Source organism: Syngnathus scovelli, chromosome 12 (assembly GCF_024217435.2).
Source record: "Syngnathus scovelli strain Florida chromosome 12, RoL_Ssco_1.2, whole genome shotgun sequence".
In the NCBI taxonomy this organism is placed as follows: Eukaryota; Metazoa; Chordata; class Actinopteri; order Syngnathiformes; family Syngnathidae; genus Syngnathus; species Syngnathus scovelli.
The window spans coordinates 4,914,943-4,942,741 of NC_090858.1; the positions used below are offsets into that span (position 1 = coordinate 4,914,943).

The 27,799-nt window shown below is 42.9% G+C and overlaps 5 protein-coding genes across 8 annotated transcripts; 4 read left to right on the forward strand and 1 right to left on the reverse strand.

Moving 5' to 3' along the window:
- Positions 1 to 290: 290 nt before the first annotated feature.
- Positions 291 to 3,318, reverse strand: dnajc12 (DnaJ (Hsp40) homolog, subfamily C, member 12). 2 transcript variants are annotated; one of them, XM_049736526.1, is made up of 5 exons: positions 3,007 to 3,318; positions 1,642 to 1,720; positions 1,348 to 1,487; positions 1,132 to 1,273; positions 291 to 840 (listed from the first exon to the last, which is right to left on the reverse strand). In XM_049736526.1, the coding sequence occupies exons 1-5, from the start codon at positions 3,085 to 3,087 to the stop codon at positions 755 to 757; spliced, it is 528 nt and encodes a 175-aa protein (XP_049592483.1). In that variant the 5' UTR covers positions 3,088 to 3,318; the 3' UTR covers positions 291 to 754. The 2 variants fall into 2 exon arrangements, with proteins under 2 accessions (XP_049592483.1, XP_049592485.1); XM_049736528.2 differs by lacking the exon at positions 3,007 to 3,318 and adding an exon at positions 1,864 to 2,305.
- On the forward strand, positions 2,392 to 6,993 carry sirt1 (sirtuin 1). The gene is made up of 9 exons (XM_049736516.2): positions 2,392 to 2,868; positions 3,317 to 3,439; positions 3,516 to 3,751; positions 4,046 to 4,198; positions 4,297 to 4,444; positions 4,526 to 4,605; positions 4,780 to 4,963; positions 5,052 to 5,570; positions 5,736 to 6,993. Exons 1-9 carry the CDS (start codon positions 2,523 to 2,525, stop codon positions 6,014 to 6,016), a joined length of 2,070 nt encoding a protein of 689 aa, XP_049592473.1. The 5' UTR covers positions 2,392 to 2,522; the 3' UTR covers positions 6,017 to 6,993.
- A 647-nt stretch (positions 6,994 to 7,640) lies between these two features.
- On the forward strand, positions 7,641 to 11,681 carry cacul1 (CDK2 associated cullin domain 1). 2 transcript variants are annotated; one of them, XM_049736524.2, is made up of 8 exons: positions 7,642 to 8,107; positions 8,226 to 8,352; positions 8,462 to 8,564; positions 8,647 to 8,742; positions 9,161 to 9,263; positions 9,665 to 9,754; positions 9,823 to 9,961; positions 10,143 to 11,681. In XM_049736524.2, exons 1-8 carry the CDS (start codon positions 7,786 to 7,788, stop codon positions 10,180 to 10,182), a joined length of 1,020 nt encoding a protein of 339 aa, XP_049592481.1. In that variant the 5' UTR covers positions 7,642 to 7,785; the 3' UTR covers positions 10,183 to 11,681. The 2 variants fall into 2 exon arrangements, with proteins under 2 accessions (XP_049592482.1, XP_049592481.1); XM_049736525.2 differs by lacking the exon at positions 9,823 to 9,961 and having other exon boundaries at positions 7,641 to 8,107.
- A 529-nt stretch (positions 11,682 to 12,210) lies between these two features.
- Positions 12,211 to 24,315, forward strand: mypn (myopalladin). 2 transcript variants are annotated; one of them, XM_049736503.2, is made up of 21 exons: positions 12,211 to 12,502; positions 13,527 to 14,588; positions 16,088 to 16,263; positions 16,415 to 16,454; positions 16,544 to 16,868; positions 16,937 to 17,011; positions 17,083 to 17,224; positions 17,308 to 17,331; positions 17,659 to 17,775; positions 17,858 to 18,563; positions 19,302 to 20,309; positions 20,378 to 20,510; positions 20,787 to 20,867; positions 21,543 to 21,764; positions 21,833 to 21,982; positions 22,062 to 22,141; positions 22,415 to 22,541; positions 22,619 to 22,826; positions 22,901 to 23,066; positions 23,138 to 23,271; positions 23,354 to 24,315. In XM_049736503.2, the coding sequence occupies exons 2-21, from the start codon at positions 13,528 to 13,530 to the stop codon at positions 23,530 to 23,532; spliced, it is 5,154 nt and encodes a 1,717-aa protein (XP_049592460.1). In that variant the 5' UTR covers positions 12,211 to 12,502; position 13,527; the 3' UTR covers positions 23,533 to 24,315. The 2 variants fall into 2 exon arrangements, with proteins under 2 accessions (XP_049592460.1, XP_049592461.1); XM_049736504.2 differs by lacking the exon at positions 20,787 to 20,867 and having other exon boundaries at positions 12,212 to 12,502.
- Positions 24,316 to 24,444: 129 nt separating this feature from the next.
- Positions 24,445 to 27,643, forward strand: atoh7 (atonal bHLH transcription factor 7). The gene has a single exon (XM_068652604.1). The coding sequence runs from the start codon at positions 26,774 to 26,776 to the stop codon at positions 27,200 to 27,202; it is 429 nt and encodes a 142-aa protein (XP_068508705.1). The 5' UTR covers positions 24,445 to 26,773; the 3' UTR covers positions 27,203 to 27,643.
- The last annotated feature ends 156 nt before the right edge of the window (positions 27,644 to 27,799 follow it).

A 27,799-nucleotide genomic window follows, 5' to 3' on the forward strand; every position in this document is an offset into this window, starting at 1 on the left:
TGCCGTTGTCAAAAGTAACCGCCAGAGGGTGCTACGAATGGAGACGAACCTAGTAAACTGTAATTGTCAATTTCAACCACTAGAGTGCAGCATTTTTACTTTCTTATCATCACATCACGATAAGTGCAACTAACAGGGGCGGAATTGTGGGATTGCTCTTTGTTTCAATTTATGATTGATTAATTATCCTGAGAAATAAAAGATGAATGAACGAAAGTATCGCAAGCACTTTCTGCTATTCTGAGAAGAAAAAAAAAAGCACTTGTGCAGTGGGAATGAAGGGACAACAATTTACAGCAGAATATGGCACATTTTAATTCCTGCATCTCTTTTGACAATATGATAGGTCAAGTATGCATTAATCTATTTTCTATACCACTTGTACTAATTAGGGTCATACAGTACGTGAGTTACAGCCTATCCTAGCTGACTTTGGGCAAGACATCCTGGACTGGGCACCAGTCGATAGCAAGGCACATAGAAATATAAATAAAACATTTGTATTTACATAATACTATGTCAAACATAAACAATTCAAAATAATTTGATGTAATTGTGTCTAAAGGAGTAACAGTATCCTTGTTCATCCTTGTTAATGTTGCAAACGCTGAATTTTGGATCCATGAACACAAAACCGGAATTAGACAGTAACATCTACATTTCCACTTTACACGCAGAATGGCATCACAGCTTGGACATGGTGTCCATAAACAATGCAACTAGAAGTAACAGGGTGTGATGTGCTGTACTGTATTCAAATGTCATAATTACGGAACTTCTGCAGCAAATAAGATGGTGAGTCAGCAGCCCAGCGGAAGCGGCGGTGGTAGTAGTAATCACCTAGATAATGACAATAAAATGTTATTATTTTTTTTTTCAAGAAATTAAAACTGCTCTTACAACAGATACACGACTCCCAAAAATATTTCAAGATATACGTAAAATGCATCTAACTTTTACAGGTGAACTGAATTTTACTCTCTTAAAGCTTTTGAATGCACATTTTCTACAGATTGTTTTAGTCTCGAGCTGAAAGGGGGGAGGACACATGATTTAACAAGAACACAATCAAACTAAAAATGGTATTGACATCCACTATTATATGAATATGGCTGAATGATTAGGAATTACTTGAGGACAGCATTCCTTCACTTGAGGGCATCCCCGGTGCTTCCTGCTGAGAATGAAGCTCCTCGGCATGCGTGATTGGTGTTTCTGCATTTGCAGCCTCCAGCATGGGTTCCTTCTTATTTTTCACAGCCCAATGCATTGACTGAAAACATTTTTCAAATTGATCACAATACCGGTTTCTCTTGCAAAAACTTACCACAGTGAAACGCCACCTACCATTTTTACAGAATCATTTAAGGCTTGCCAGTCATGGAATGGAATAGAAACTCCACTTCTCTTCCATAGATCATAGTTTTTTCTTTTGTCGTCATTGCATAAAACCTCTTTGGCTTCTTGTAGCTTTTGAAACTCTGCCACTGTGAGAAAGAAAATAAAGAAATCCTGGTATAAGAGAGCATACTTTAAAAAGAAATAAATTTAACAAAAATATAATCATCTTTAAATAACATTATATACAGCTATTATTTGAATTTGGGGAAAAAAAATATCAGAGCAGTTTAACAATTATACCTGCGTTGGGGTTATCTTGGTGTTTGTCTGGGTGGCATGCCAAGGCTCTAATCTTGTATTCGTTGATAATCTGTTCAGTCTGCAATAAAATAAAATAAAATGCTGTCAAAATGCTATAATACTCTTGATGCACATATCTTAATTCTAACTTTCAATTTATATTTTTTCAACTTTTGTGGTACACAACTTGCCATGAACTGAGCATTACCGACAACAACTTACCGATGATAACTCATCGCATCCTAATAAAGCGTAATAATCTTCCAAATCTTCAGGTCTGCAGTTCAAAACGGCCTCCATTAAACAATGTGATGATTTCGAAGGGAGAAGTTAAAATATCAGCTGCAACCCGCTTTCGTTGACGCTGCCCTCTTCCCACAGGTTGTCAGGGAGATCCTCGGATTCAACAGAATCCTAATTTCGTGAAATATTTGGGGTACTCAGAGTGGGAAAGCGGACTGTAATTGCTACCATATGACGTATGATGCATTTGAGTGACTCATCCTACTCTCCAACACATGACGAATTTTAAAGGGACATCGATGTAAATTCTACACACAAGAAAAATGAGCAGATAAAGTTAATATTGTGACACGTAAGGCTTTCTGATTCCCCCAAAAAATAATTAAACAGTACGGAAAAGATCGACACCTCTACTAATACGTATAATACGTACAGGGTTTGTCTTCTTCGTCAAACTTGTCCGATAGTACCTGAATGCAGCATTTTTTTTGTTATGGTTTCGTTTTCGTGACGTAAGGGGATGGACGTTCCTATTGCTCCTACTGGATGAGAGCACGTCACGTGACCTATGCAAATGAGCCAGCTGTCCTCGGGGGAGGGATCCGCTCCCTCAGCTCAGCGGGCTCTGCGGGCTAAAGATGGCGGACGGAGAGAACAGTCTGGGAAAGGCCTTGTCGGGCGCATCAGATATGGACGAGCCCGCCGCTAAAAAGTCCAAAATTCCCCGGACGAGCAGCTACGGCCACAAAGTCACTGACGCTAATGAATTCCCTTGCATGTCTGGAGTCACGGAGAGTTGGGGGGCGGCGGTGAATTGTGGCCAGCCAGCGGAGAAGGAAGCCAAGCCGGCGATGGCGGTAGAGCAGGCCCCAGGAGCGCAAGGCGGAGACAACAATGGCCTGGGACTGCTCGTCTCCAATCCTTTTAAGTCCGCCGTCAAACCAGACGACAGCGCCGTGCTCGGGACATTCGAGGCTAGTGCCGGTAGGTAAAGCGGCAGACGTTGTTAACGCACCAAGCGCCTTTTCTCCGGCGGGTGCACATTTTACCAAATCGAACGAAAATTCCTTTTTTAACTGAAAAAGGATCGCTCCACTTTTTCTTTCGATACCCAAACTGTACCTGGCGGCAGCGTTTTCCTGATAATGATGACACGTAAGCGAGAAGGAAAATGTCTATTGGAGACATAAGAGGAGTTTTCATGAATGGACTTGTTCCCACGAGACACCGAACTTATAGCGACGTAGCATTTGTTAGCTGGCAAGACTTTATCCACACCCACTTGCATAAGAGAGTTACCCGCCGACATTATTTTATACATCCATATGTATCAGATGTAACTGGCCGTGTAAATTACCACTCCAAACGTATATTTAGCGATGTCACCCGCACTTGTAGTCTGTTTAATAGTTCTTGCGTTGTCTGAACTCAGGTCTCATTGGGTGTGTCGATCGCCCCGCCAATGGCTTCGCTGTCACGCCCGAGCATGTCACGGAGGAGGATGACAGATCCTCGCATGCCAGCTCCAGCGACTGGGCACCTCAACCACATATAGGTGCCTGGGTTGAATTTGAGCACCCTATCTCGATTTATGATCATTTGCCGTGCTGAGTTGTCATCTTTTTGACCAGGTTCCTACAGTTTCATCCAGCAGCACATAAGAGAAACTGACCCACGGACCATTCTGAGGGAGTTGCTGCCTGAGACTGTACTCCCGCCGGATTTAGATGACATGACATTGTGGCAGATCATCATCAACATCTCAGAACCTCCTAAAAGAAAAAAAAGGAAGGATATCAACACCTTGGAAGACGTGGTCAGGCTACTCCATGAAAGTAAAAGAATTCTGGTGCTGACTGGTGCCGGGGTATGTGTCTTGTATTTGTACTCACTTAGTCTCGGCCACGCGTGAAAAGTAGTTGCCAAATCCTGCACACTGCCCGAGAGTTTGGTCGGGTTCCGCTGCGTCAGTAACCTTAAAATCAATGCAAACATATTTCGTTTGGATTTGAAATCGACCTTTTTTGACACACCTTGTATGTTCCAGACCCACCCAGAATAAATGAAAATATGTGATGAATAGAAAACAATGCATACCAAAGAGTCCATTGTTCGTGATTTTATGGGCTTACTAAATTTAAATTCTCTGCTCTTCCTTCAGGTGTCCGTTTCGTGCGGGATACCAGATTTCCGCTCCAGAGATGGAATTTATGCCCGTCTTGCTGTTGACTTTCCTGATCTTCCAGACCCACAGTCGATGTTTGACATTGAGTACTTCCAAAGAGACCCAAGGCCATTTTTCAAATTTGCTAAGGTTTGCTTAATGTATGTTTATTCTTACGAAGCCAGTACAGGTGTGAAGTGTGGGTCCCGTTTTGCTCGCAAGTTCTCAGTGCATGGTCTTTGTCACAGGAGATCTACCCGGGTCAGTTCCAGCCTTCGCCCTGTCACAAGTTCATATCGATGCTGGACAAGCAGGGCAAGTTGCTGCGTAACTACACGCAAAATATCGATACGTTAGAACAAGTGGCCGGAGTTCAGCGAATCATCCAGTGTCACGGTAGGTGGCAACGTTAACAGCTCAAGATTATTTGTGAGGGAAATCACAAAGTTTCAAAAAGTTCAACAATGACTCTTTCAGGGTCATTTGCAACTGCTTCCTGTCTCATCTGTAAATACAAAGTGGATTGTGAAGCTATAAGGGAGGACATCTTTAACCAGGTATGTATGTTGACATTTATTCTACCACTAATAATTATTTTAGGCCGATATTTGAAGAAGAAAAAAACCAATAAATCAATGTATTAGCTCACTTTTTTGTCACTTGCAACAACAATATGGATTTACTGTATACCGCTTTAGATTTAAAACAAAAACATGTTCTTACATTTGCAGCGAGTCCCTCATTGCCCCCGGTGTCTGGATGTTCCTTTAGCAATAATGAAACCAGACATCGTCTTTTTTGGAGAGAATCTTCCAGAAATGTTTCACAGAGCCATGAAGCAGGACAAGGACGAGGTGGATCTTCTAATAGTTATTGGGTCGTCACTTAAAGTCCGACCGGTCGCCCTCATCCCAAGTATGCTCTCGCCCAAACTAGTGAATTTATTTGCGCGCAAATGTTTTCAGCGGCTTTTTTTTTTTTTTTTCCCCCCTGTCCTATCCAGACTCTATTCCTCATGAAGTGCCTCAGGTCTTGATCAATCGGGAGCAGCTGCCTCACCTCAACTTTGACGTGGAGCTGCTCGGCGACTGCGACGTCATCGTCAATGAGCTCTGTCATCGACTGGCCGGGGACTTTGAGCAGCTCTGCTACAACACCGTAAGACTCACCGAGATCACGGAGAAACCTCCCCGGTTAGCGGAGCAGCCGCCGTGCGAGGACCTGTCCGCCGCGGACGACAGAACGCCAGAGGAGCCCAAGCGGCACAGTACAGACTCGGTCCGAACGCCTTCGCCGCACAGTCCGAATGTCACAGAAACTGGCGGTCACGTCACGCCGCCAGAGCCTTGTCCTGACGCTCAGTGTCCCGGCGAAGACAACTCTGAGCCCAGCCGGTTCTCACTCAAGGATGCAACTAAAGAAGAGACCACGGAAGAAAGGAGTCAATCTTCCCACCATGAATTTCGGCGGAGGTGCTGGATGAATCGCATCAGCCGAAGTCCAATCAGCAAGCGCCTTGATAGTAAGTCACAACCTTAGTAGAGATCACTACTGTGTAATTTTTTTTAGTTAAAGGTTTTGTTATTTGTGAGTAGTTTTCCAAAAATAGCCAGTGTGCGCTTAAGCTATTCACAGAAGGATAAAACAAAGACGTGGCCATTAAACTCATTCTGCATGTGACCTACAGCGGGCCAGTACCTGTTCCAAGCACCGCATCACTACATCTTCCACGGCGCCGAAGTTTACTCAGACTCTGAGGACGAGACGTCAAGCTCATGCGAAAGCGAAAGCGACAGCGAAGAGTCGGAATGCAGTGGCGAAGAGGGAGGGGAGATCAGCGAGCTGGAGGACCCCGACGGAGCGGCCAGCCTCAGAGACACGATACAAGACACTTTGACCAATGAGGCTATGTCGACTTTGCAGACGGACAGTACAGCTGAACAAACTCACAGCAGCACACACTTTTAAAAGTATACATTTGACTAAGCACTCATTGTCTTTTTACATATGTATATGTATACATATAAGCTCTTTCATATATTTTTTTTGACTCATCAGACTATATCATCTTTCATCAAATCATGTGGCAACTTATGTGAATATGGAATTTTTTTTAGCCACACACATTCTTTCTAGATTGCCATCTTTTTTGTGTTCTTGTATGGAAATGCATCAGTTCATCTACTGCAACTTCTGACTAAAGACAGCAGTTTAAGCTTTAAGTCATGACTGTCATCATAATGTGACATTAACTGTGGCGTGATGTGATGTTTTTGCAACTGTTTTATGTCACGGTAGCATGAACATTTTCGGTCAAAATCCTGCTAAGACGTACCCTCCAATGTCTTACTTGAACATTTTTGGCTAACCTGAACACGAACAATTCAACTCTGATGAGGGTAAATGCAGCAGATAACAGTCCTCTTTAAGTTTAAAACCAAAGAACATTTCATCTGAGATCTGAATTCGATATAAGCTTTGTAATATATTCCTCGTGTCAATTGAGTCTCGGAGAGATGATTGAAAAGGTGTTTCCTTCAGACGCGGCAGCTACTTTTTATGGTCAAGCCTCTTATTTTTATACTCAGCTTTGAGACATACTCTGCCCAGAGTAGATGATGGTCTTTCTGTACAAAGTTGTCGTTTGTTTTATTACAAAGCCTTACTATGTTCCATCAACGTTGGGGGCGATAAAATGCCATCTTCATGAAACCGATCGTTGCTCTTATTTTTCATGGACTATCAGTGGTGTTATAATAATAGGAGTATTCTCTTCGCGCTCGAGCCTGCTGCATGTAAACATGTTGGTCGGCTGATGAGATTTATGTGAGCCTGGTGCCAACATCATTCACATGCTATTTCAGTCTACGATTGAAGAGTACGGTTTGCCGCCATTTAAATTGTTTTTTCTTCTGGGGTTCTCAGTAAAAATTTGGAAAAACAAAGGGTCACTCATCTGTTATTTATCACACCTTCACACAAAATTGATTTTTGCCTGGACCCAATAAAATTGCCACATCAACATATAATGTACATTTATGAGAAAGGGCACACAGGACCTGAATTGACTATCGTCATTCACCCCCCAAAAAATTGTCTGATTGATAATTGGTTAATTATCTTCACTTAATAGGCAAAATAAAAACTGAGCTGACTTATATTGGGTCCCTACCAAAAACATATAAGGAAATATCCATGCTATATACAAATCAACCTTGCAAAATGAAAATACATGTGATGTAAGAATATGTAGCGTCATCAGAGGAAATTAATTTATTCCACTTATTGAAATGACCCTAAACTTGAACCAATTAATGTCCTAGTCCAAATAGAATTTTGTTTATCATAGAATGAGAGACTGAAAGAATCACAAAGGAGTAGAACTGGCAAATGTTTACGTAAACGTATTTTAAATGACTTACCCCCTCTAAAAAAGACAACTTTAATTAATAAGAATTTATGCTAATATATTTTTGTATTGCACTTGTTTAATTGAGACAAATAATTGCCGTTTTCACGCCGAGCCAGTTGTTGGTGGTAACGCGCCGTCTCGTGGTACGTCTTCACATAAATGACGTTACGAAGAAGAAGAAGAACGTCACGACAATGTCGTAAAAATCCCGTCATCAACAACGCAAAGCTGAAAACAGACTCGGGTGCTTTATGATGCACTTGTCGATATCGAAAGTACGTCCACAGCTTTAAATGCCAGGTATCGGTTCACGGCGACGGTTGGAATGGAGGCTATGGAAGATGATTGTTCGGACGTAAAAGATGACCATAATCATAACTACTGTACGGGCAGTGAGGTCCAGAAGAGTTCAAGCAGACAACTCTGCGACCTAACTCCGATCCAGCAGCCTGTCTGCTTAGCGGTACCGGGAGGTGAAGTGGGGTCAGTTCGGACGGGTTTACTATGCCGAAGCGCATCGAGTTCGGAGTTCATGGACTCGGACTCAGGCAGCGAGTGCAGCGAAGTCGGTGGCGAGACCGAATGCGCGACCCCGGGCGGCGCCTCTGGCCAAGACAAACTCACTCTCGACTCGACTTCAAAGTACCGTAAGTTAACGTTCTTTCTGTACATTCACACCCTTATAATAAAACACACGTCTGTGATAATAAACCATAATAATAAATAACAAACGGTAACCCTTCCCATGTTCTTTTTCCTTTGTAGTTCTCAATGCCATGGCCGTGGAAGACTACCGCAACAACCACTGGCCAAACCTGGAGAAGGCCATTGAGCGCCTTCTCATCCAAAATCCCACAGACCACATCTCTGTTTCATACGCTCAAATATACAGGTAATGACTCGATCACTAAAGTGTGGCGAAAGCTACAATCAATAACACTAAGTAATCAATATTATTGGCAGAAATAACGGGCCCTCGTATGTTTTGTTTCTTTCCACAGTTACGTCTACAAATGTGTTTGCCAGCAACACTCCAAGCTGCTCTACAATGATCTGAAATCCAAAATAGCAAATCATCTACAGCGGGTATCCTCTGAGCTGAATGTAAGCTAAGCTAAACGTGTCTTCCAACCCATCAAGTGCAAAATGAAACCAAAATATATAATACACTTTATATTGTTTCTAGGAGGTCCCACTTGAAAACCTGATTGAAAGCTTCAACACCGCCCTGACACAATACATCACATCTCTTCAGTGTATTGTCCCAGTGTTTATGTATTTGGTAAGTAACTGACACTGACAGAATGCGGTATTTTTTTTAGGGATGTGCGAGTAACATACCTTATTTCACAGTATTGGTAATTGAGATGTCGTCCGATTCGAGGCAGTTTTATGATCAGGACCTAGAAATGAGAAGAATAGAAAATTGACATAAATTTCATGCAATTTAATGAAAATTTCTCTATTGGTATATGAGGGTATTTTTTTAAAAATGTATCAAAAATACTAATGGTATCGGTGCTTAGTATCTGTGACTACTTGCACAGCTATCAGTTTGAAAAAAGTGGTACCGAACATCACTAATATTTTCCATTCTTCATCTGGCATTACAACGCTGTTCTCAATTTGACATGGATATTTTTGACAATAGACACACGCGGATGCAAAATCGACTCCAATTTATGCATGATTGTTTTCAGAACAAGTTCTACATTGAATCCAAACTCCATCGTGACTTGAATCAGGATCTGATGAACCTGTTTACTGATCACGTGGCAGAGAAATATATCGACACACTGTTGCGTGAGTACCTTGCTGTTTGCGTGAATATGGGAAAATCCTGAGTGCGTCTGCAACGATGCGGCCTCATTCCAAAATGGACGAAATACATTTTTGCGCACAGATGCTCCCCATTCAGCCCGATGGCTCTTGAGAGGTGCTGCATAGAGGAATGGGTGTAATTGCTCAAAGACACTGTAGGTGTGCCAAGCATGTGACTTTTATATTCCAAAAAACTTTGAGGTTGTAATTAGGATTAAGAAATGATTGGATACTTGTATGAATGCGGACGTATGTGGTTTCGTACAGTTTTGGGGAGTTTGTGGAGATAATGAACACAATCCATTTTGGAATAAGGCTGCTGGTTTACTTTGCTTGTTTTTTGGGCAAAATTGTCACTGACTTCTCAAGCCTTTTTCTTTCAGCTCTTCTCGTTAAAGCACATACAGTGCCCTTCAAAGTACAGCCGTCTACCATGGCCAGTGTGGTCAAAGGCCTCCACAGCCTCCGACCAGGTGTGCAACCGTAAAACAAAGTTGCATAAACCCTACATAACATTGATCATTTTAAAATTCTTTTGTAGAGTGGTCCCAGTTGGCACCTGCTCTCTTCTCTGACTTTATTCCTCAAATCAACCCTCCCGCTCTGGAATCAATGCTATTGGACTACGCCGCTAATGACCAGAAGCTCCAAATGGAGCTTTCAATGAACGGTTTTCAACGGTTAGTTACGGACTGGAGCACAGTGTGATGATATAAAAAAATAATAATAATACATGACAAAGCCCAAACCAAATTTCATAATTTTTTCTACTACCTTTACAATTCAGTTAAAAAAATAAATATTTTAAAGGTCAAGTACAAATAAATAATATGGTTGCAAAAATGTGTTTTTGTTTTTCAGGGGTGATCAGTCTCGCAAGAGGGCCAACGATGACTTCTGAGTGGAAAGTGGGGATCTGCATTTAAACGACCAAACGGCCTTGCTGTTCCACATGAAGGACAAGGTTCAGAATTGGCTCACGTTGACATCAGAGTCGGGACGGAGCTTGTGTAAAAGGGAATTGCGGAAAGCCGGAGCTAGGGGGTGACGCACTTCTGCCCCTACGTCATACCAGAAGGCGGAGTGGACAATGTCATGCCACGGCATGTGTCAACAGGCACACGTACACACAGTGGAGGCTCATACATCTCGACAGTTTTTGTGTCTGACGTGCTTAAAACTGCATGAACCAGGCGGGCCTATGTTCCTGTGCCTCCCACTTGTTTATACAATCCGAGAGGACCTTTTTTCCAAAAATCTGTTACACTGATCGTAGAGTTAACGGTTTGTGTCTTCATGGTGTCTTTTCTGATCAAATATTTCATTCCTAACATGACTCATAAAAATGTCTTGCAAATGATGGGGCTAACAAAAACTTGTGCTGCTAATCATCTATACCAGGGGTGTCAAACTCATTTTTTTCACGGGCCGCATTGTAGTCGTAGCTTCTTTCGGAGGGCCATTTAGTCGTAGCTTCTTTCGGAGGGCCATTATGAGTGTCCACCCAAATAAATGTATGAGCACCTCATATATATACAGTAAAAGCTACAAAACAAACTGACAACTAGTTTTCAAATCAGACAAGTAAAAACACATCAAATTAAAAAAAAAAGATATCAAAAGTGAAGACAATTTGCGATTCTAGTAACGACACACGAATTTGATGCACAATCTATCTTCGCGGGCCACATAGAATGATGTGGCGGTCCGTATCTGGCCCCCGGGCCTTGTGTTTGACACCTGTGACCTATACCGTATGTTTGTATACCAATCCTTTGGTTACGCTTCTTTATACTGTGAAGTCAGCAAGAACACAAAAGAGTGTGGCAAGAAATGGGAACTAAACTGTGATTCTACATCTACGTTGTTGCTTTTGTGTTGGTATTAACCAAGCTATGGTTCGAGTAACACCAAAGAGGATTGGCATTAAAGTACTTAGTATTGATTCAAGCTAATGTTAAATATGCATGTTTACTTATGTATCCAGATTATTTTTTTATACAAACTATTTTTTGTTTTTGTTATTGAATTCAAAATCTGCATTGTAGACTTGCATGTAGGAAGAACTTTTTAGTCACTAGAGTGCCAGAGATCTTATTTGCCTTATGTGTCATTGTAATCGTACAACAACAAAAGATATGCAAATATTACAACAATGTGCAGGTCGACATGAACAGTCTAAAGTTTTTCAAAATGTCTTTATGTACCTTTTTATTATGTCTGTTCCACATTAGATCTGATAAAGTTTTTGTGTGGAAAAATATGACATAAACCTTCTATCCTCTATATTGCCTGATGAGTTGGACGCTATCCCAATATTGGACTTTCAGAAAGAGGTTCCTGGTCAATTAAAAGGCACTTAGAGACAAAAAAAAGGAAAATAAATACATTCTAGAATTATTATTTTTGACAAGATTCCGTTTGTAAATGGCGTCAAGTCTCACTACTTAGCTGCAACATTAAGGCCAAGCAGATCCGTATAACCAAAAGTATTAAATACAACTGAACTGTACTGAGTGATACATTTCTACACCACTAGAGGGAAACAGAATACCATTACCACACTTTAAAAATCTCTGGTCAAGACTAATGAAACCACACTTCTCCACATTGTGTACGATAATAATAGTCTGCCAATGGTAAACAACAACACGAGAAAAAGTATGAGGTATACATCTGACTGTCCCACAACACTCATCAGTAATACTTTAAATAAAAACAATCCAGAAAATACAAAGAACCATCTCAATCATTCCAGGTGATTTTGCAGGAATGTTTTGCAAATTGTCAGAGCTCTTAATCAGCAGTGTTGACAGTTGACGGTGTGAGTGTGAGAGAGGCTGGGTAAGGGGCTTCTAAATCTGTACAACGGGGGGTCTCTGGCATTGCAGCCGAGGTGGAATCCCTTTACAGCATGCTCCGGCTGGCCAATGAGCACGGACGCCTCCCAGACATATGGGCCAGGCCTCCCCAAAATAACCTGCGAGCACGGCGCTGACAAATGTTGCTACTTTTACTGCTGACAGGTTACCCTAGCTACTCGCCTTCATATTTCCCTGTAAACGCCAAGGGGAACTCTGTGCGAGAAAAGCGGAAAAGCTGGGCGGCTGCCTGTCCCTAGGTTTTCCCAGGTGGCAGCAAGTCCAAGACCGGAATCTCCCACTTTGGAGCACAGGTGCAACCTGAGGATCCACCGGTCCCTTCGCAGAGGCCAGCTGCAGGTAAAAACAGCCCTTAAAGTCATTCCTCCTCATCTTCCGCGCAGAGCCTTTAGAAAATCTCTGACATGATGGACTTAAGTCCACTTTTAGATACAGACTGCAAAAGCCGCTGCTTAATTACTTGACCCCCCCCCCCCCCCCCCCCCCCCACCCCAACCAGTTGTGTGGTCCTATGTTTGCGCAGCATGAAACCAAACCTTTACATCTCACTCTGCGCTCCCGATTTACGATCATTAGCGTCACTTTGTTTTTTTTGATTGTTGTGTGACTGATCAAACTCATGCTAACAAGGTCACACAAGATGAGGAAGCTGCTTTTCTTTGTTGATTTTCTTCATGTAAACTGAGCCCCGGCTATTATTAGATATGACTTGGTGGATTTGGAGTCTGTTTGCAAAGGATGAATGTACACAACAGCTGCACCTTCAGGTCCGCTGGAAGGGCATTGCAGTGCGCTTAATCGCGCCCATTTGAGTGTCAGTAGCATATGCTCGCCCTATCTCGTGTCTTTATTCCATGACTTACTCATGCTTAGTGTGAGAAAATTATGCAAGGAGGTAACTTCGCAGAAGGAATAGGACGGTGGAGTCTGTATCCAATCAAACCTGGCACCCGATTAAGACTATGATGGAATTAGATGAAAATAAAATGCTATTTTTGATCAGATCTCTTGCTGCTGTGTCAACAGGCCTGATGTGAAAATGGAAGGACTTGATGGTTTTGTTGAGAAAACAACCTGAAAGACCTTTGGGGTCATATCAGGGACCTAATTCAGGAACCCTAACCCTAACTCAGACACATTGCTGAAACGCATCGTATTGCAATCTTCAGTAGGTGTATATTACACGAGCGTATTTCAGTATGATGTGTGAGAGGATTTAAGTTGCATGTGTGAGAGCGTTTCGGTAATGTGATTAAGAGCGTTTCGTCAGTGTGTAAGAGGGAATCCTGAATTATGGCCCCAGTGTCGCCATGTCAATAAGCGTGCCGCAAATCTCAGAGTTCTTTTATGATTCTTTCTCCAGCATGCAAGAAAATACCGCCGACCCACCACCGTCACTGTCTCAGCTCTTAAGGGAGAGCTACCTGGCCGAGGCCCGGGCCCAACAGCGTCACAGCGAAATGAGCCGCTCCGACGCGTCGTCGTCACGCCTTCAGATTTTTGGCTCGCTCAAAGGAAAGGCCGAAGACCCGACGGGGCTCCACGAGAGCCAATTGCCGGACTTGTCGGCGTTCCTCAGCCAAGAAGAGCTGGATAAGAGCGTGAACTTGGCCCGCCAGGCCATCGGACATGAGCCCCGTGACGAGAGGGTAGAGGTCAAAGCCGCCGTGGCTCCAAATGCCTCGGCATCCATTGCTTCATCTACGACGTCCTCGGTTCACCTCACAAAGACCCCTCCGGTTCCTTACGTGCCCTCCGCCATGAAGCCTTTTGCACCGCCAGTCGATTTCCCAGCAACACAACCGAAGCTAGCACTGGACAGAAAGCCACAGGCGGCCTCCATGCGCCAGGAGAACAGCATGAGGAACAATAGCGAAGGTCTAAACCACTTGAACAAGTCAACCAGGAACTCCCCATTTGGGGCGGAGACCCAGTCCAAGAAGGAGTTCCTTAACAAGGCGGCCGACTTCATTGAAGAACTCTCGTCTCTCTTCAAGGCAAACACCTCGAAACGGATACGACCGAGGGCGTGCAAAGCCCATCGGAGTCGGAACCAGAACAAGAGCCAAAACGATGGAACAATTTACTCCGACGACTCAGATAGCAGAGAGCGCTCGGCCATGCCTACAGACCTGGATGAGGACGGGCCAGATCCCGATGTTAGCCACCAGCCAGAGATCCAGCTAGACTCAGGGATTGGTCATGTGGAGTTAGAGGACAGTAGGACTACTGAGGCGCAGCAGTTTGACTCCAAAGAGTTGGAGATGCCCGAAAGCTTCATTTTGACACAAGCTCAGCCGCGTGCAGATGAGCCATCAACTGAGCCACCTCATTTTATCCAAAAACTGAAAAGCAGAGAAGTTCTGGAGGGTAGCAAAGTCCAGTTAGACTGCATTGTCAGAGGACAGCCTACACCTGAAGTCCGGTAAGGAGCAAAAAATCTGCAAGGCATTGTGGTGATGGTGGTGGGGGGGGCATTAATATCTTCAAACAAAAGTGTGGCGCATCAGGTTTAATTGCAATTTAAATTTTTTTGCCTAATTTAAAAATTAGGCAACACCCCTTAACAGTTACTGTGTAAAACTAAGCAAACCACCGATAATATTAAAACGTAAAAACAGTTCAACTCAATCTTAACTTTACCGTATTAATGAGCTGCACTGCTACAAATCAACTACAAATAATATAAATATAAAATATATATAAATATATTTACTTAAGATGACAATTGTCTGAAAATTTGAAATTGCCGTAGACGCAACAGCACGGAGACGACCCTATAGGCGAGGTAGAGGGGAGGAGGGGGCATGCTCTTGGTCGTCCTACTGAGCATTGTTGAAGCACTAACGTATACTTGCGCCGGGAGAATGCGAGCGCTCTGCCATTTTTAGCCTGGACCGGCACTGCGAGCTGTGGTCTCGTCTGATAATGGAACCAACTGAGCTCTTGGCAGCAGCATGAACACGAGCGGCACTTTGGTAAGATGCTTTATTTGCTCTTTAGTGGAAACTTGACATTGTTTCTCCGTTGAAGTTGTTTAATTTTTTTTTTTGGGTAAGTTATTTTGTAAAAATGCCTAAAATATTTCTTAAAGCTTAATTTTATACTATTGACCTGATTTTGGCTACTCGCTTGACTAGGACTGTTTCAAGGACTTATTTGTCATTTCTAATTGATCCGATTGGTTGTGTGTTGAGAAGTTTGCATGACGTGAGTTTGGTGAGGGATTCTCCTTGCTAGATTTGAGCCGCAGAAAGAAAATAGCTCTGACAGGTGCAGTGAGGAGAAGCACACCAACCATCCTCTTTACTACTCATGTTTTTAATTTAGACTCTTACTCATGACAAATGACTCTTGTGGCAGAACATGCTGCAGCGAGGCATGAAAACGAATTCCGGTGTGCTTTTACTGGGTCTTTACAATTGGACATTATGAGCATGTAAGTTCCAATCGGTTGAGTTTGACGGCAGCATTGAATCTGATTTACAGACAACATCTCGCCAGGGGCACGCCTCATTCCTCTTTGATTATTGGCTGGATTTTTAGAAAGCTTGAGGACTCATCCACTGAAAATAGATGTTGCGAGGGGGCTATTGCTCATGTTGCTGCATTGGAAGTCAGTTCACTGTAAAAATACATTAGTTTAAATTATTATTTATTTTTTTAAAGTTGCTGACTAAAAGTCTCGACTTTCTTAGAATATTGGAGATGACTCAATAAAAACTGATATGGGAACGTCCATGATTGTTTCTGTAGCTTGCAGTGGTGTAGAATTGCGATAATACCATAAGCAACATATTACAAAGATATCTACAACAACAATAATCAACTTATTAAATGAAAACCTGAAAAACAGAAGTCGTTTTTATAGCAAAGACGAGAAAGCAAGCTTCATGAAACAATGTTCATGCTGCCCAATCGCAGGTGGTTCTGTGAGGGCAAGGAGTTGGAGAACAGCCCTGACATCCAGATCATCACCAATGGTGAGCTGCACTCTCTGATCATCACAGAGGCTTTTGAGGAGGACACCGGACGTTACTCCTGCTTCGCATCCAACTTTTACGGAACTGACTCTACCTCAGCTGAGATTTATATCGAAGGTGATTTCCTTACTTGTCTTTGAAACCTGTTTGTCCGTTTCTTTGCAGACATCAAAATCACGTTTTGGTCACTAGAGTGGTTGAAAAAGTTTGAGAACCTCTGCTTTACAGAACTCGTATAAAATGTTCAAATGCACGTGTGAACCTACAGGTGCATCCTCTTCAGACTCTGAGGGGGAACTACACTTTGAGTAAGTTCTCCTGCTCTGCCCATTTCAATTTAAAGCTATATAAAAATCACAATATTTGGAATCTTACTTCTTTGTTTTCATTGTGAAAGCCTACAGGGCAACGAACCAAACTCCAAACCACTTTCAAGCCAAATCCCCACAGAAGTTAGAGACTCCTCAACAAATCAAACCGCCGGGGAACCAGCAGAGGAGCTCAGCACCCTTGTGAACCAGAAACTCCCAGTTCCTGTCCAGACGATAACCAACTCACCTCCAAGCCCAGAACTTTCTCAATCATCAGCAGCTTACCCAGAAGAGACTGAAACAAAAGACCTCACAGAGGGTCAGTTGCTATCCGGGGCTGCTTTGCTAACAGCCACACCGCAGCTTTTAAACCAGCCGCTCCCCAACGCAGCTCAATCGGCTCAACCTGAGGTAGAACAGCCGAAATACTTCCTATCATTAGTGTTGCATTTATCCTGATAAGATGTTTGTGTGCCCAGAATCAAACATCTAGCTTCAACCTCCTGCAAGGTTTCAACGGGCAAGCCACCATGGCCGCCCCTGTTTTTACAAAGGTAGAATTAGTCTTCGGCGGATTTGTATTTTTTGTTGTTGTGACTAATTAAGTATGTTCTCTCATCTCTAGAATCTGCAAGACCTGGTGGCTTCAGAAGGGCAGCTGATAGTGTTAGAGTGCCGTGTGAAGGGAGTGCCGTCCCCTCGAGTGGACTGGTACAAGGAGGCCAAAATCATTGAAGACTCCCCTGATTTTAGAATCCTTCAGAAAAGTAAGCACAGACAAAACACCGTGGAAATTTCTAGGAGCAACATCAGAAACCAATTATTGACAATGGTGTCCTTTTGTTTTCAGAGCCCAGGTCTCCAACAGAATCAGGTAGCACTTTTAGGATTCTTCATTTGTAGAAAATTCAAATGATTGCCTTGGGTATGTAAAATGCTGTGCGCAAACATAGTGCTCTGAAGTGTTTAGTCCTTGGTGGAGACTCCTGCTCCTCTTCTGTACACAAGCCAGGGCTGCTTTCCTTTGCCTATGCACCTTATAAGGTAGTCTCTCATCCTGCGTGGAACCACCATGGCAGATCATTTCAACCTGCCCTAGATTCAAATAGACTCAGCTACTTCCCAGCGTTTGTCTGCTCTCCCTCGCAAGACTCCCGACAGCAATCCCATCCCAGCATTTCCTTCACTTTTGTTTCTCCAGAGGAAATATGTACACTGGTCATCGCGGAGGTCTTTAGTGAAGATTCGGGGATGTTTACTTGCACTGCAAGCAACGCTTATGGAGTAACGTCCAGTACCGCAACATTAAAGGTCAAAGGTAATCATTCAGTTTTCTTTTGGAAAAGGAACTCAGTCATTATGATGAATTATGTTTCTCGTCTGATTTGTTTTTTTTTCAGGTAACAGTGTTAACAACCATGCAATTAAACCTTTTTGCACTTTAACTGTGGAGCCCACTCGAGTCCAACAACCTTCCACGTCGGATTTCACCATCCCTCCTGTAAAAGCTCAAACTGAGATTGCCCTGACCAATAACATCAAGCCGCACTCCAGCACCATCCGTCTGGATCCGTTAGTCAATAACACCGTCCGTTTGGACCCCTTAAACACCAGCACCCTTCGTCTGCACCCCAACAACTCCAGCATGCTTCGTCCGGACACCTTGCGTACCGGCCTGCACGATCTGGACTCCAACAGCTTGTCCAGTAGTCCCAGTCTCAACCCTCGCAGTGTTAGCACCCCCAATTTAGACCCGCTCGCACTTCATCAGGAGAACACAGGACAGCTGGCCCCACACCCCAAAGCCTTCACTGGACTACCTGCGGTTGAAGAGGAAGCATCGGGTCCTGACGTCAGTTCCAATCACAAGGCAGGCTCTCACCATCACTATCTCCCCAACCCACCTCCTAACTCCTGCCTCAAGTCAGGGGTCTTGACAAACCACAAAGACTCACGCTCCAGCTCAAGAGTCGGTCTGCGTGTACATTTCAAACTACCTGAGGATGAGGAGGCGGAGCCAAATGACACATCTGCTCCACTTTATGAAGACACTTCTGATGCATCGGTCAACAAAGGACCGCCGCCAGTGCTGGCAAAACCCAAGCTGTAAGTAGAGCTACTAAGTTTGTGATAATCAAACAAAGTTCTCAAACAACCTTTGCTTTGTAAGGTTAGGATCCTAAACAGCCTGCTACAGTACAGAAAGATACGATTTTGAATCCCAAATCTCATTTTTAGTCCGCATAATATGAACATCCGACCCTCCCCTTCCTCTTCCAGTCCAAATATAAATGCTCCTCCTCCAGCTCAACTATTAGTCGCAATTCACTAACCCATGGAGGTAGACCTCAAATGTGGACTTTCAGGCTTTCCAAAACAAAGGATGGCATTTTCTACTTGTAAGTTCACCTGCGTTTCTTATTTTACAGAATTAAAATTTCTGTTTATACTGTCATCAGTATCACGTGGTTTCCGATCAACATCCTCGAGAAGTTTAATTGCGGCTCCTACCTGGGATTGGATTGGAATTTGATAATTTATTTGTTTTTATAAAGAAACAAACAAGAAGGTGATTTAGTAATTGCGGTTGAATATAATGTAAACTGTGACTGTAAGACTGAATTTAATCTGCAAATTGAGAGTTCCATCGTTGGTTTGTGGCCAACTTGTTGGTGGTCCTTAAAAGGGCAGATCATCTTCATGCTGACTTTGGCTCACTCCTCTTGGACTTTACAGGACTGACCAGCCGTAATTCATTGGAACACAGAACTGAGCCTCCCTCATGTTCACCATGTATAGAGTCTTTCCAACTCATCTCTTGTGTTACTTGTACTTGATTGACAGGGACCCGGTGCAGCTCCAGCTCCTTCACAACCAGGTTCTTATGGAGCAGCAACAGGAGGATGAACCCCAGACCCAAAGCCACAATCAGCCTTCATTCCAGGTTAAGCCAGAGACCTCAAATTCTCACGAAGGTTCATTCTGGTCCCTCAGAGAAAAACGCGATTCGCAGTCTTCCTACCTTAACAACAGCTCGCAGTCGACAGCCAAGTCTGGATCTCCCCACACCATGACGGCACCTTCAGTGAGTTCTGCTCCTGCAGTCAACACTCCTCTACGATCCTTTCCATCCACTCCCCAGGTTAAGACGACCTCCCTGGCGACGTTGCCTCCACCTATGCCGCAGCTAAACACAGCTCCGCCTCTCAGCGTGGCACCTTCGACCCAGATGAACACCATCCATGCCTCCCACCTCAACCTGTCCACGACAGTTGTTGCCAGATCAACACCCACACCGCAGTTTTCTTCCCAGCCGGTGTCAAATTTCAATTCAAGCTCGATAAATTCCACGGCTGCCTCACATCATGTCACGTCTCCGGCTGCTTTTCTGAGAAGCACCCACGCCTCCCTCATGAATCTAACCGCAACCTCACAGGCTTTCAACTATACCCGACCTAAAGAGTTCATCACGGCTCAAACCTTCTCACCCGTCCGGAGTCCCTCTCCAACTGAATCTCCAGTCCCGCTTCTCCACGAACTGGCAGCTGAGCTCAACTCCTCCTTGGCCAATTTGCCATTCTCTCCACCGACCAGGACCTTCCCCACAAGAGTGCTCCAGTCTCCAACGAGCCCATCATTCATATCGTCACCCACGCCGGGCTCAGCGCCAACCTTAAACAACGCGTACGCCTTCAGAGCCCAGTCACCTCCGCAGGCTTCCTCGCCCACCTCTGGCAACTCCTCACCGAGCCCCATCCAAAACCCTGTGGCTTTCCTGAGCTCCATCCTTCCTTCCCTGAGTCCGTCTCAGCCTACCAACTCCATGGGCCTTCCCAAAGGGGCACCTTTAGGGTACGACTGTTCGCACTAGAGCCCGGCGGGCTGTCACGTGTTTCAAAACATGTCGTTTGTCTTTCAAGGTTGAAAAAGAAGACACCGAAGACGCGGCTCCCGCCAACAGAAAACATTCGCGAGAGCAAAGAAGCCGTTCTTTACGACCTTGAGAAAAAGCTGCAATGTCAAGAAGATCTTCCCATTTTTGCCTATCAGCAGGTACCAAACACGCCTTCAGGTAGTTGAATGAGACAGTAGTTTATTCAACATGTTAGTACAGTATGTTATCACTAATTTTAAACTAACCAATATTGCAGGCTGGTAGCTAGTCTGGCTTTCAACAGTGATGTGGACATGAGCCAGTAGAACATTTTCCCCTCTTAATTCCCGCTCATTGTGTCCATAACCATGCATAACATTCCTCAGCGTGCTTCTCTATTAGTCGGGTTTGTGTGTCGCCGTGGGAATTCATAACCCATCCCTATCCTCTCGTAGAAGCGGAGTATTGAGGGGAAAACAGCGAGCAGACCCCTTGTTGGACCAAACATTCCAGCTACTGTCATTAACTATGATGAGGTACAAGGATCATCTCATTGCAAGCACTGATCCGAAACGCTAACACGATGACACTTCATTCGGTGCCAGTCGCGTTTGGACACCATTTCTCATGCAATAGAATGGTTTGTCCCGACCTTTGACTGGTAACCGTTCAAGTATCCATGAACTAATATATAACCTGCACGAAGACTCACTGTTGGTTCAATTCAAATTTCACTCATCTGTCCTTTTAAGTTTCTATTTCCCACGTCCTTATCACACAAGCCAAACATGACATTAAATAACTCTTCTTAGGAACTTCGACAGCTTTTTTTCTTCTCTTGAATTTTGTAATCTGATGAGTCAGCGTTATTTTGCAAATATTCAATACACAGCGTTCTTATTGAATTTCTGTTCTCTGTTTTACCCTCTCATCTTGCATCATGAGCTCTTTTTTTGGGGGAGCTTTCCAGCAGGCATTTTGTCAAACAGATGCTACAGCATGTTGCCAATAAAGTGGTATTAAGTCATAATATTTATGTTTCGGTTCAAATATGATATTTTGACTTCAATACCACTACTGTGCTATATCAATAGAGTACACGCATGTGATTACTGGATAAACTTCTAGTAAGACGGTTTCTGGCAGGTAAAAGGTAAAAAGTACTTGAAGTTTGCTTTCATGGAGCAGTTTTTCCTCTTTTTTTTTTTTAGGAGTACAAAGTTTCCAATTTTGAGCAGAGATTAATGAGCGAGATAGAGTTCCGCTTAGAGCGAACACCGGTGGAGGAGTCAGACGATGACGTGCAACACGACGACGTCCCGTCAGGCAAATGTATTGCGCCCATTTTTGACAAAAAACTCAAGAACTACAAGGCCATGGAGGGAGTCCCTGTGACTTTCTCCTGCAAAGTTGTCGGCATCCCCGTACCTAAGGTGAAACATCGAGTGGTGCGAAAGAGACCGATACCTTTACGTCTTAGTCATTAAGTATTTGTCAACAGGTATACTGGTTCAAGGATGGGAAGCAGATCTTGAGGAAGAATATTCATTATAAAAAAATAAGAGAAGGTGATGGGACGTGTGCTTTACATATAGAGTCCACAACAGCTGATGACGATGGAAACTACACAATCATGGCAGCAAATCCTCAGGTAACGTAAGATCGTGAATTTCTCTTTCACGATCTCATCCTTCCATACGAATTCCGATTCATCATTTGAAAATCAACAGGGACGAATGAGCTGTTCGGGTCATTTGATAATCCAAACAGGACCACCCCGAAACAGATTGACCCCCATTAACTCTCAGAGGTAAGCAAAAATACAGATGTCTCCAACAGGGGTTATAAAAAGTCTACACACCCCTGTTGAAAAGCCAGGTTTTTTTGTGAGACTCCAATGTTGCTCTTCAACCATGTCATTGACTATTGACGTTAACTCAAGGCAAGCTGACGTGTTTTGACCACAAGAGGGTGCTAAAGAGCCACACAACCTAAAGAAAATACTGTACTACAGTATCATTGCAATCTTATATAAAGGGTCAACCATGAAGGACTTTCTTCAATCTCTTTCAATTTCTTTTAGGGTACGAACCCGTGTACAGGAAGTTGAGGGAGAGCAAACCCATGAGCGTTTTTTCCGGCCTCACTTTGTACAGGCGCCAGGGGACATGGTTGCCCATGAGGGGAGGGTGTGCAGACTCGACTGTAAGGTAGGTAGCATGTTCTGAGCATCACTTTTGCATATTTACAGGTGCCAGACTAAAAACGGCTCCTCCTTGTCTTTTAGGTGAGTGGTCTGCCCAACCCTGAACTCATGTGGTTGGTCAATGGTAGGCCCATCTATCCAGATCTTTACCATAAGATGCTGGTGCGAGAAAATGGCGTCCACTCTTTGATCATTGACCCCCTGACACAGAGAGATGCTGGCACGTATACCTGCATTGCTAGCAACAAAGCAGGGCAAAGTTCCTTCAGTCTAGAACTCAAAGTTGTGGGTGAGTAGATTTCTGATGGAGTGGTGAATAGATAATAGATAAGATTTGAATTTAGATTTTTTTTTTCCCTTCAGAGAAAGAGATGAAACAACCTCCCCAGTTTGTGGAAAAATTGCAGAACATGGGAATCCCTGAAGGGAACCCTGTCCGGATGGAGTGTCGAGTGACGGGCGTGCCCCACCCGGTTATATTCTGGAAAAAAGACAACGACACCCTTCCCAGGACACAGAGTAGAATGAGGTCAGTAAGATCAACCCCTTTGCCGTACATTCCAAAAGAAATGGTGAAAAGCAACTTTGCTTCTGCTTCAGCATGCTGCAGGATGCCACGGGATACGTGTGCCTCCTCATCCAGCCAACCACCAAAGAGGATGCTGGCTGGTATACAGTGTCAGCCAAAAACGAAGCTGGGATTACGGCTTGCACCTGCAGGCTGGACATCTATGGTACGAAAGTGAGCAGTACCTAGATAAAGCGTCAGTGGAATTACTGAAGATTATACACGTGGCCATGTATTATGACCTTCAGCACAGTGGCATCAGAGCGTGCCGGCGCCCATGAAGAAGACGCCACGTGGGGTCAGCCGTTACGCAGCTCTAACAGGCCAAGGGCTCGACATCAAATCGACCTTCCCCACGTCGGAGACGAGCCCCTTCCTGTTCTCCAGCTCCCCCGCCGAGGCTGCGCTGGAGAGCGAGGAGCTGTGAGGAGCGCCTCCTTGTGGAGGGGAGGGAGAATGTTTACCTACACGGGTCGTTGTGGGATTTGTGTGACGAGTTTGAAGTGAGACACTCGGAGCAAAGAGTGATTGTGAAATGATTGTGCCATTTGCTAGCACAGTGTCACCATTCCGGTATACGTAGGTCATATCAAGAGTGTTTCACAAACAGGAAAAAAAAAATGAACACATTTGCCAAGTCTTAGCTTATGAGCCAGCTATGGAGTTGAATTTTGCTCTCCAACAAGTTTGAATGATTAACATTTGTGTTTGTTTTTTTTGTCGTAAGTAAAACAAAAAAATCTACAATCTGTTCTCGAAGTAGTATATTTTCCCTTACAAAAAACTAGTTCTTCTAATTTATAATATAATGTATATGAAAATTAATTTATTTAAAGGAATTTGGGAAATATACTGTATTATTTAAGTGGATGATTTAGCATCAGATTGTTTCAACCCAAGTGCATTATTTATGTGAATTCATGAGGGTACCGATTCACCTTTTTGCACCATCTTTTCCATGTGTATGCATGTTGATGGCCGACAATGGATTTTTTTCACAGTTGCAAAGTGTTTTGTAAGTAGCCGAAACGGGATGTTTGAGAGAAGTGAAGTCAAAATTGTTTTAATTGAAACCGATCTTGGCAGTTACAATGATTACTTTCCAGAGTTTGGAAAAATATTGACGGAAGCATTCAAGCACCTACTCTACTTCTGTTATGTTGCACACTGTAAAATAGTCTTCAGAATAAAATTATATTTATTCAAATGAGTCAAAGTTTTTTTCTGTGCGCTACATCAAACATAAACAAACTAGCTACCTTAATCACGGAAATTTCAGATTTCTTCAGGGCTTTGTTTTGACTATCTCAAATTCAAAACAAACAGGAGACCCCAGGAGCCAATTAAGCATAGCTAATGAGTCTAATTAGAGGGGAAGAAGGTTCAAATAGGCATAAAATTACATTCACCTTACTTGACCCAATTAGACTGTGAGCCTCATTTGACCAGCTGCCAGGTCGAGTTGCTTGTTGGCTGTCGCTTGTGTGTTGCAAAGTCATAAATTTATAATGGGAAAATAACAATTACTCTGAAGGGGATATTATTATTATTATTATCATTATTATTATGGCTGTTATTATTATTATTATTATTACAGAGGTGGGAAACATTATTATTGTTGCTATTATTCAACAATTTTCTCATCTGACCATAAACATTCTATTCTGTAAATCAAAATCTCAAACAGGCCTCAGTGTTAATTCCGATCCATATGATAACAGTTTTGAATGATGAGATGCAGAATGATGCTCATTTTGTAATCGTAATCTGGAGATGATGACTGGATTTATGAGAGACACTTTCTCCCGGACTAACTAAAACATACGCTTTGTGTCTTAATCTCCGTTTCTCCATAAGGGGATGTGGATTTAATGCAGAATGTGTATCTGTTGAGGCTGACGGGTCACTCGTTAGTTGTGACATATGGCTTTTGTCAACACGCCACAACTGAGTCGTAGGTGCTCAAATGAGCCAATCATATAACGAGTTGGAAAAGCATGGCCTCATCTCAGACGACGAGCCCCTCAGACAAGACAAGCAGCAGCTGGCAAACTACATCAATCTGTAATCAATGAACCAACTGGTAGATGGGATTATATGCCTAATTGCACAGCTAACCAGTCCATCCCAAAATGACCAGACAGCATCAGCTTGACCCAATAGGAGAGGCAGCCTTTATACTCGGCCTCCACGGTGATTAATCATTCAAAACTTGCCTCTACACCAAAGTCTGGAGTTGCTCAATCCGAAACTAAGATTGCATAAATAGCACAAATAGAGCAGCGGCAAATGTGCACAAAGATAAGACAATAATTTAGAAAGTTCGAAAGATAATAGGAATTGTGTTCTCACGGGATTTTGGTATGAGATTTTATTAGAAGAAAAAAAAAAATCATTCATGGCTGGAATATTTTAATTATCACTGCAAAACCCCTCACATAACTGCCTTAAAAAATAACATTAAAAACGATTTAAAAAAAAAAGCTAATAAATTTTTTTTCATAGTTTTGTTAGATCTGACTAAAAACTAAACGGAAACGCTATCCCTTCTAAATTCTTTGTAAAACCTGGCGCTAAATTGTTGCTGAATTTCCATCACAGATTGTTTTTCTCAAAAAAAGACGATTGTTGTATTATATATATTTAATATGTGTATTGTGCCCCTGAATTCTAAATGAAATGTAACCAGATGGGAAAGATGAGACAGACAAATGATTCTGTCGCTCCCTTTTTTTCTCGGCTTGGTACACAGATCAATTATTTATTCCCCATCTCCATCTGTACTGCCCACCAGATTCTAAATCATTCTGAATCCAAATATCAATTATTATAACTCAAAGAGTATTAACTACATGGTGAACAATATCATTTCCAGGTTTTGGTGCAATAATCTGGGCACCGTGTTGTCCATATTGTTGAAGATTTTTAATCCCCAGATTTTCAGACAAAATCCCTCGGGTTACAAAGCACACTTACACTTGTGTTGCCTCAGGCTAATAATCAGATTATGAGACACAAGTGGTGAAAGGAGATTTGAGGACGGGCACAAAAAAAAAAGCGTTTAGAAATCCCGTTTGTATATTTATTTGTATGGTCTTCTGAAATAAAATACTGATAGTTATTTTTTCAAAGATAATTAACAATTGAGGAACAATTTTGTCCAGTCAGTGTCCGGCGGCTAATTTGAAACTTTTTATATAGTGAGCATCTTTCAATGGGAATTCTTGAACATGATGTGGTTTCATCACCAAATAAATATGAATAGATCCAAACTAATTTTGTCGTCATCTTTAGTAATTAAATTTGTTTGCAGCATCAGTTGTGACGAGTTGTGCAAGCAGATGGCAGACTTTGGTGTTTGTGACACATGGCACCGAGTGAAGCCTCGGCCGGAGAGCCCAGCCCGAGATAATTGGAATTTCATTAAGGCTTTTTTGTTTGTGTGTGTGTGTGTGTGTGTGTATTGAGTGTGCATATATACTTTATATGCATTTGTGTGTATGTGCAGCGAGAGGGTGTGAGGGGGTGGTAGAAGGCAGGGACTCCACCTGCTGCCACCTGTTCATCTGCTGTGTGCCTTATAAAAAGCCGCTCCATTATGTGCAGCACAGACACCTTGGACTCTTCACACTGTCCGCTTCCAAAGCAAAGGAGAAAGAGCTTGGGATATGAAGCCTCGCCGTTCGAGCTGCACAGACTCTGGATCCGAATCTTCAGAAGCGGATTCCAAGAGCCCGGAAAAATACGAGTCGGCCACGCGGCGGAGGATGGCCGCCAACGCCAGAGAGAGGAAGAGGATGCAGGGCTTGAACACGGCCTTCGACCGGTTACGAAAAGTGGTGCCGCAGTGGGGTCAAGACAAGAAACTGTCCAAGTATGAAACCCTGCAGATGGCTCTCAGCTACATCATGGCCCTCAACCGGATCCTGACGGACACTAAGAGGAACAACGCTGCACATGTGCAGTGGGTGGACTTGCAATTGGACTGCGTGCAGCCTGATGACTATCAGTACCTCATGAGGTACGACTCCACGGGGCAGGACTATATCAACTCTTCTTTCTCTTATCAGTTTGACGGGCATCAGCTCAACGTATGAAGAAGAAGAAAAAAATAATAAAAAATCTGCCAGTCGGCGTGTAAAACACTCATGTTGTAAGTGGCAATGTGAAACCTTTGTTTTCTCCTATTAAGGAGACCGTAAATACATTTGTATTGATTTATTTCTTTTTTAATCACCTTTGTTTGACAAAAGGCTTGTTTTTTTTAAGTCTTGCATATATTTTTGCTAGGATATTGAGCAGGTTCTTCAATACATAGTAAAGATCAGAGACATGTAGTGTAGTGTCATTAAAATGACCAATAGATGTGCAATTGTGTATTTATAGCTGTTTTAAATATACAGTTTTAAATTCACAGAATTGTAGGTGTTAATTGCACTATTAAAGCTAATATTGTTGAAATGAAAAAGTAACTTTCAAGTTTTTACATGCTAAATTCTAGTTTTGGAATGAGAATAAAATATCTTCTATCAAATATATTCTGCTTTGTCATTACTGTCTTCTATGGAAATTATGATGATTACTTTTTGCATATAATTACAAATCTATGTTTAGGAGAAAAAAATTGCTTTGCTCAATTGACTGTTTAATATTAAATAGCCAAGCATACATTTGCTTTAGGGATCAAAAAGGTG

What these genes read in the sequence shown, in the direction of transcription:
- mypn (XM_049736503.2), top strand. Translation starts at nt 13,528, where the DNA reads ATGCAAGAAAATACCGCCGACCCACCACCGTCACTGTCTCAGCTCTTA. An exon ending in TGTGCAGACTCGACTGTAAG is followed by an intron (nt 22,542 to 22,618) that starts GTAGGTAGCATG and finishes CTTGTCTTTTAG; the next exon opens with GTGAGTGGTCTGCCCAACCC. An exon ending in CTGCAGGCTGGACATCTATG is followed by an intron (nt 23,272 to 23,353) that starts GTACGAAAGTGA and finishes TATGACCTTCAG; the next exon opens with CACAGTGGCATCAGAGCGTG.
- cacul1 (XM_049736524.2), top strand. Translation starts at nt 7,786, where the DNA reads ATGGAGGCTATGGAAGATGATTGTTCGGACGTAAAAGATGACCATAAT. An exon ending in TCATACGCTCAAATATACAG is followed by an intron (nt 8,353 to 8,461) that starts GTAATGACTCGA and finishes TTCTTTCCACAG; the next exon opens with TTACGTCTACAAATGTGTTT. An exon ending in TCAATGAACGGTTTTCAACG is followed by an intron (nt 9,962 to 10,142) that starts GTTAGTTACGGA and finishes TTTGTTTTTCAG; the next exon opens with GGGTGATCAGTCTCGCAAGA.
- dnajc12 (XM_049736526.1), bottom strand. Translation starts at nt 3,087, where the DNA reads ATGAAAACTCCTCTTATGTCTCCAATAGACATTTTCCTTCTCGCTTAC. An exon ending in CAGGAAAACGCTGCCGCCAG is followed by an intron (nt 1,721 to 3,006) that starts GTACAGTTTGGG and finishes ATTTTATTGCAG; the next exon opens with ACTGAACAGATTATCAACGA. An exon ending in TAAATGATTCTGTAAAAATG is followed by an intron (nt 1,274 to 1,347) that starts GTAGGTGGCGTT and finishes AAATGTTTTCAG; the next exon opens with TCAATGCATTGGGCTGTGAA.
- sirt1 (XM_049736516.2), top strand. Translation starts at nt 2,523, where the DNA reads ATGGCGGACGGAGAGAACAGTCTGGGAAAGGCCTTGTCGGGCGCATCA. An exon ending in GACATTCGAGGCTAGTGCCG is followed by an intron (nt 2,869 to 3,316) that starts GTAGGTAAAGCG and finishes GTCTGAACTCAG; the next exon opens with GTCTCATTGGGTGTGTCGAT. An exon ending in TGGTGCTGACTGGTGCCGGG is followed by an intron (nt 3,752 to 4,045) that starts GTATGTGTCTTG and finishes CTCTTCCTTCAG; the next exon opens with GTGTCCGTTTCGTGCGGGAT.
- atoh7 (XM_068652604.1), top strand. Translation starts at nt 26,774, where the DNA reads ATGAAGCCTCGCCGTTCGAGCTGCACAGACTCTGGATCCGAATCTTCA.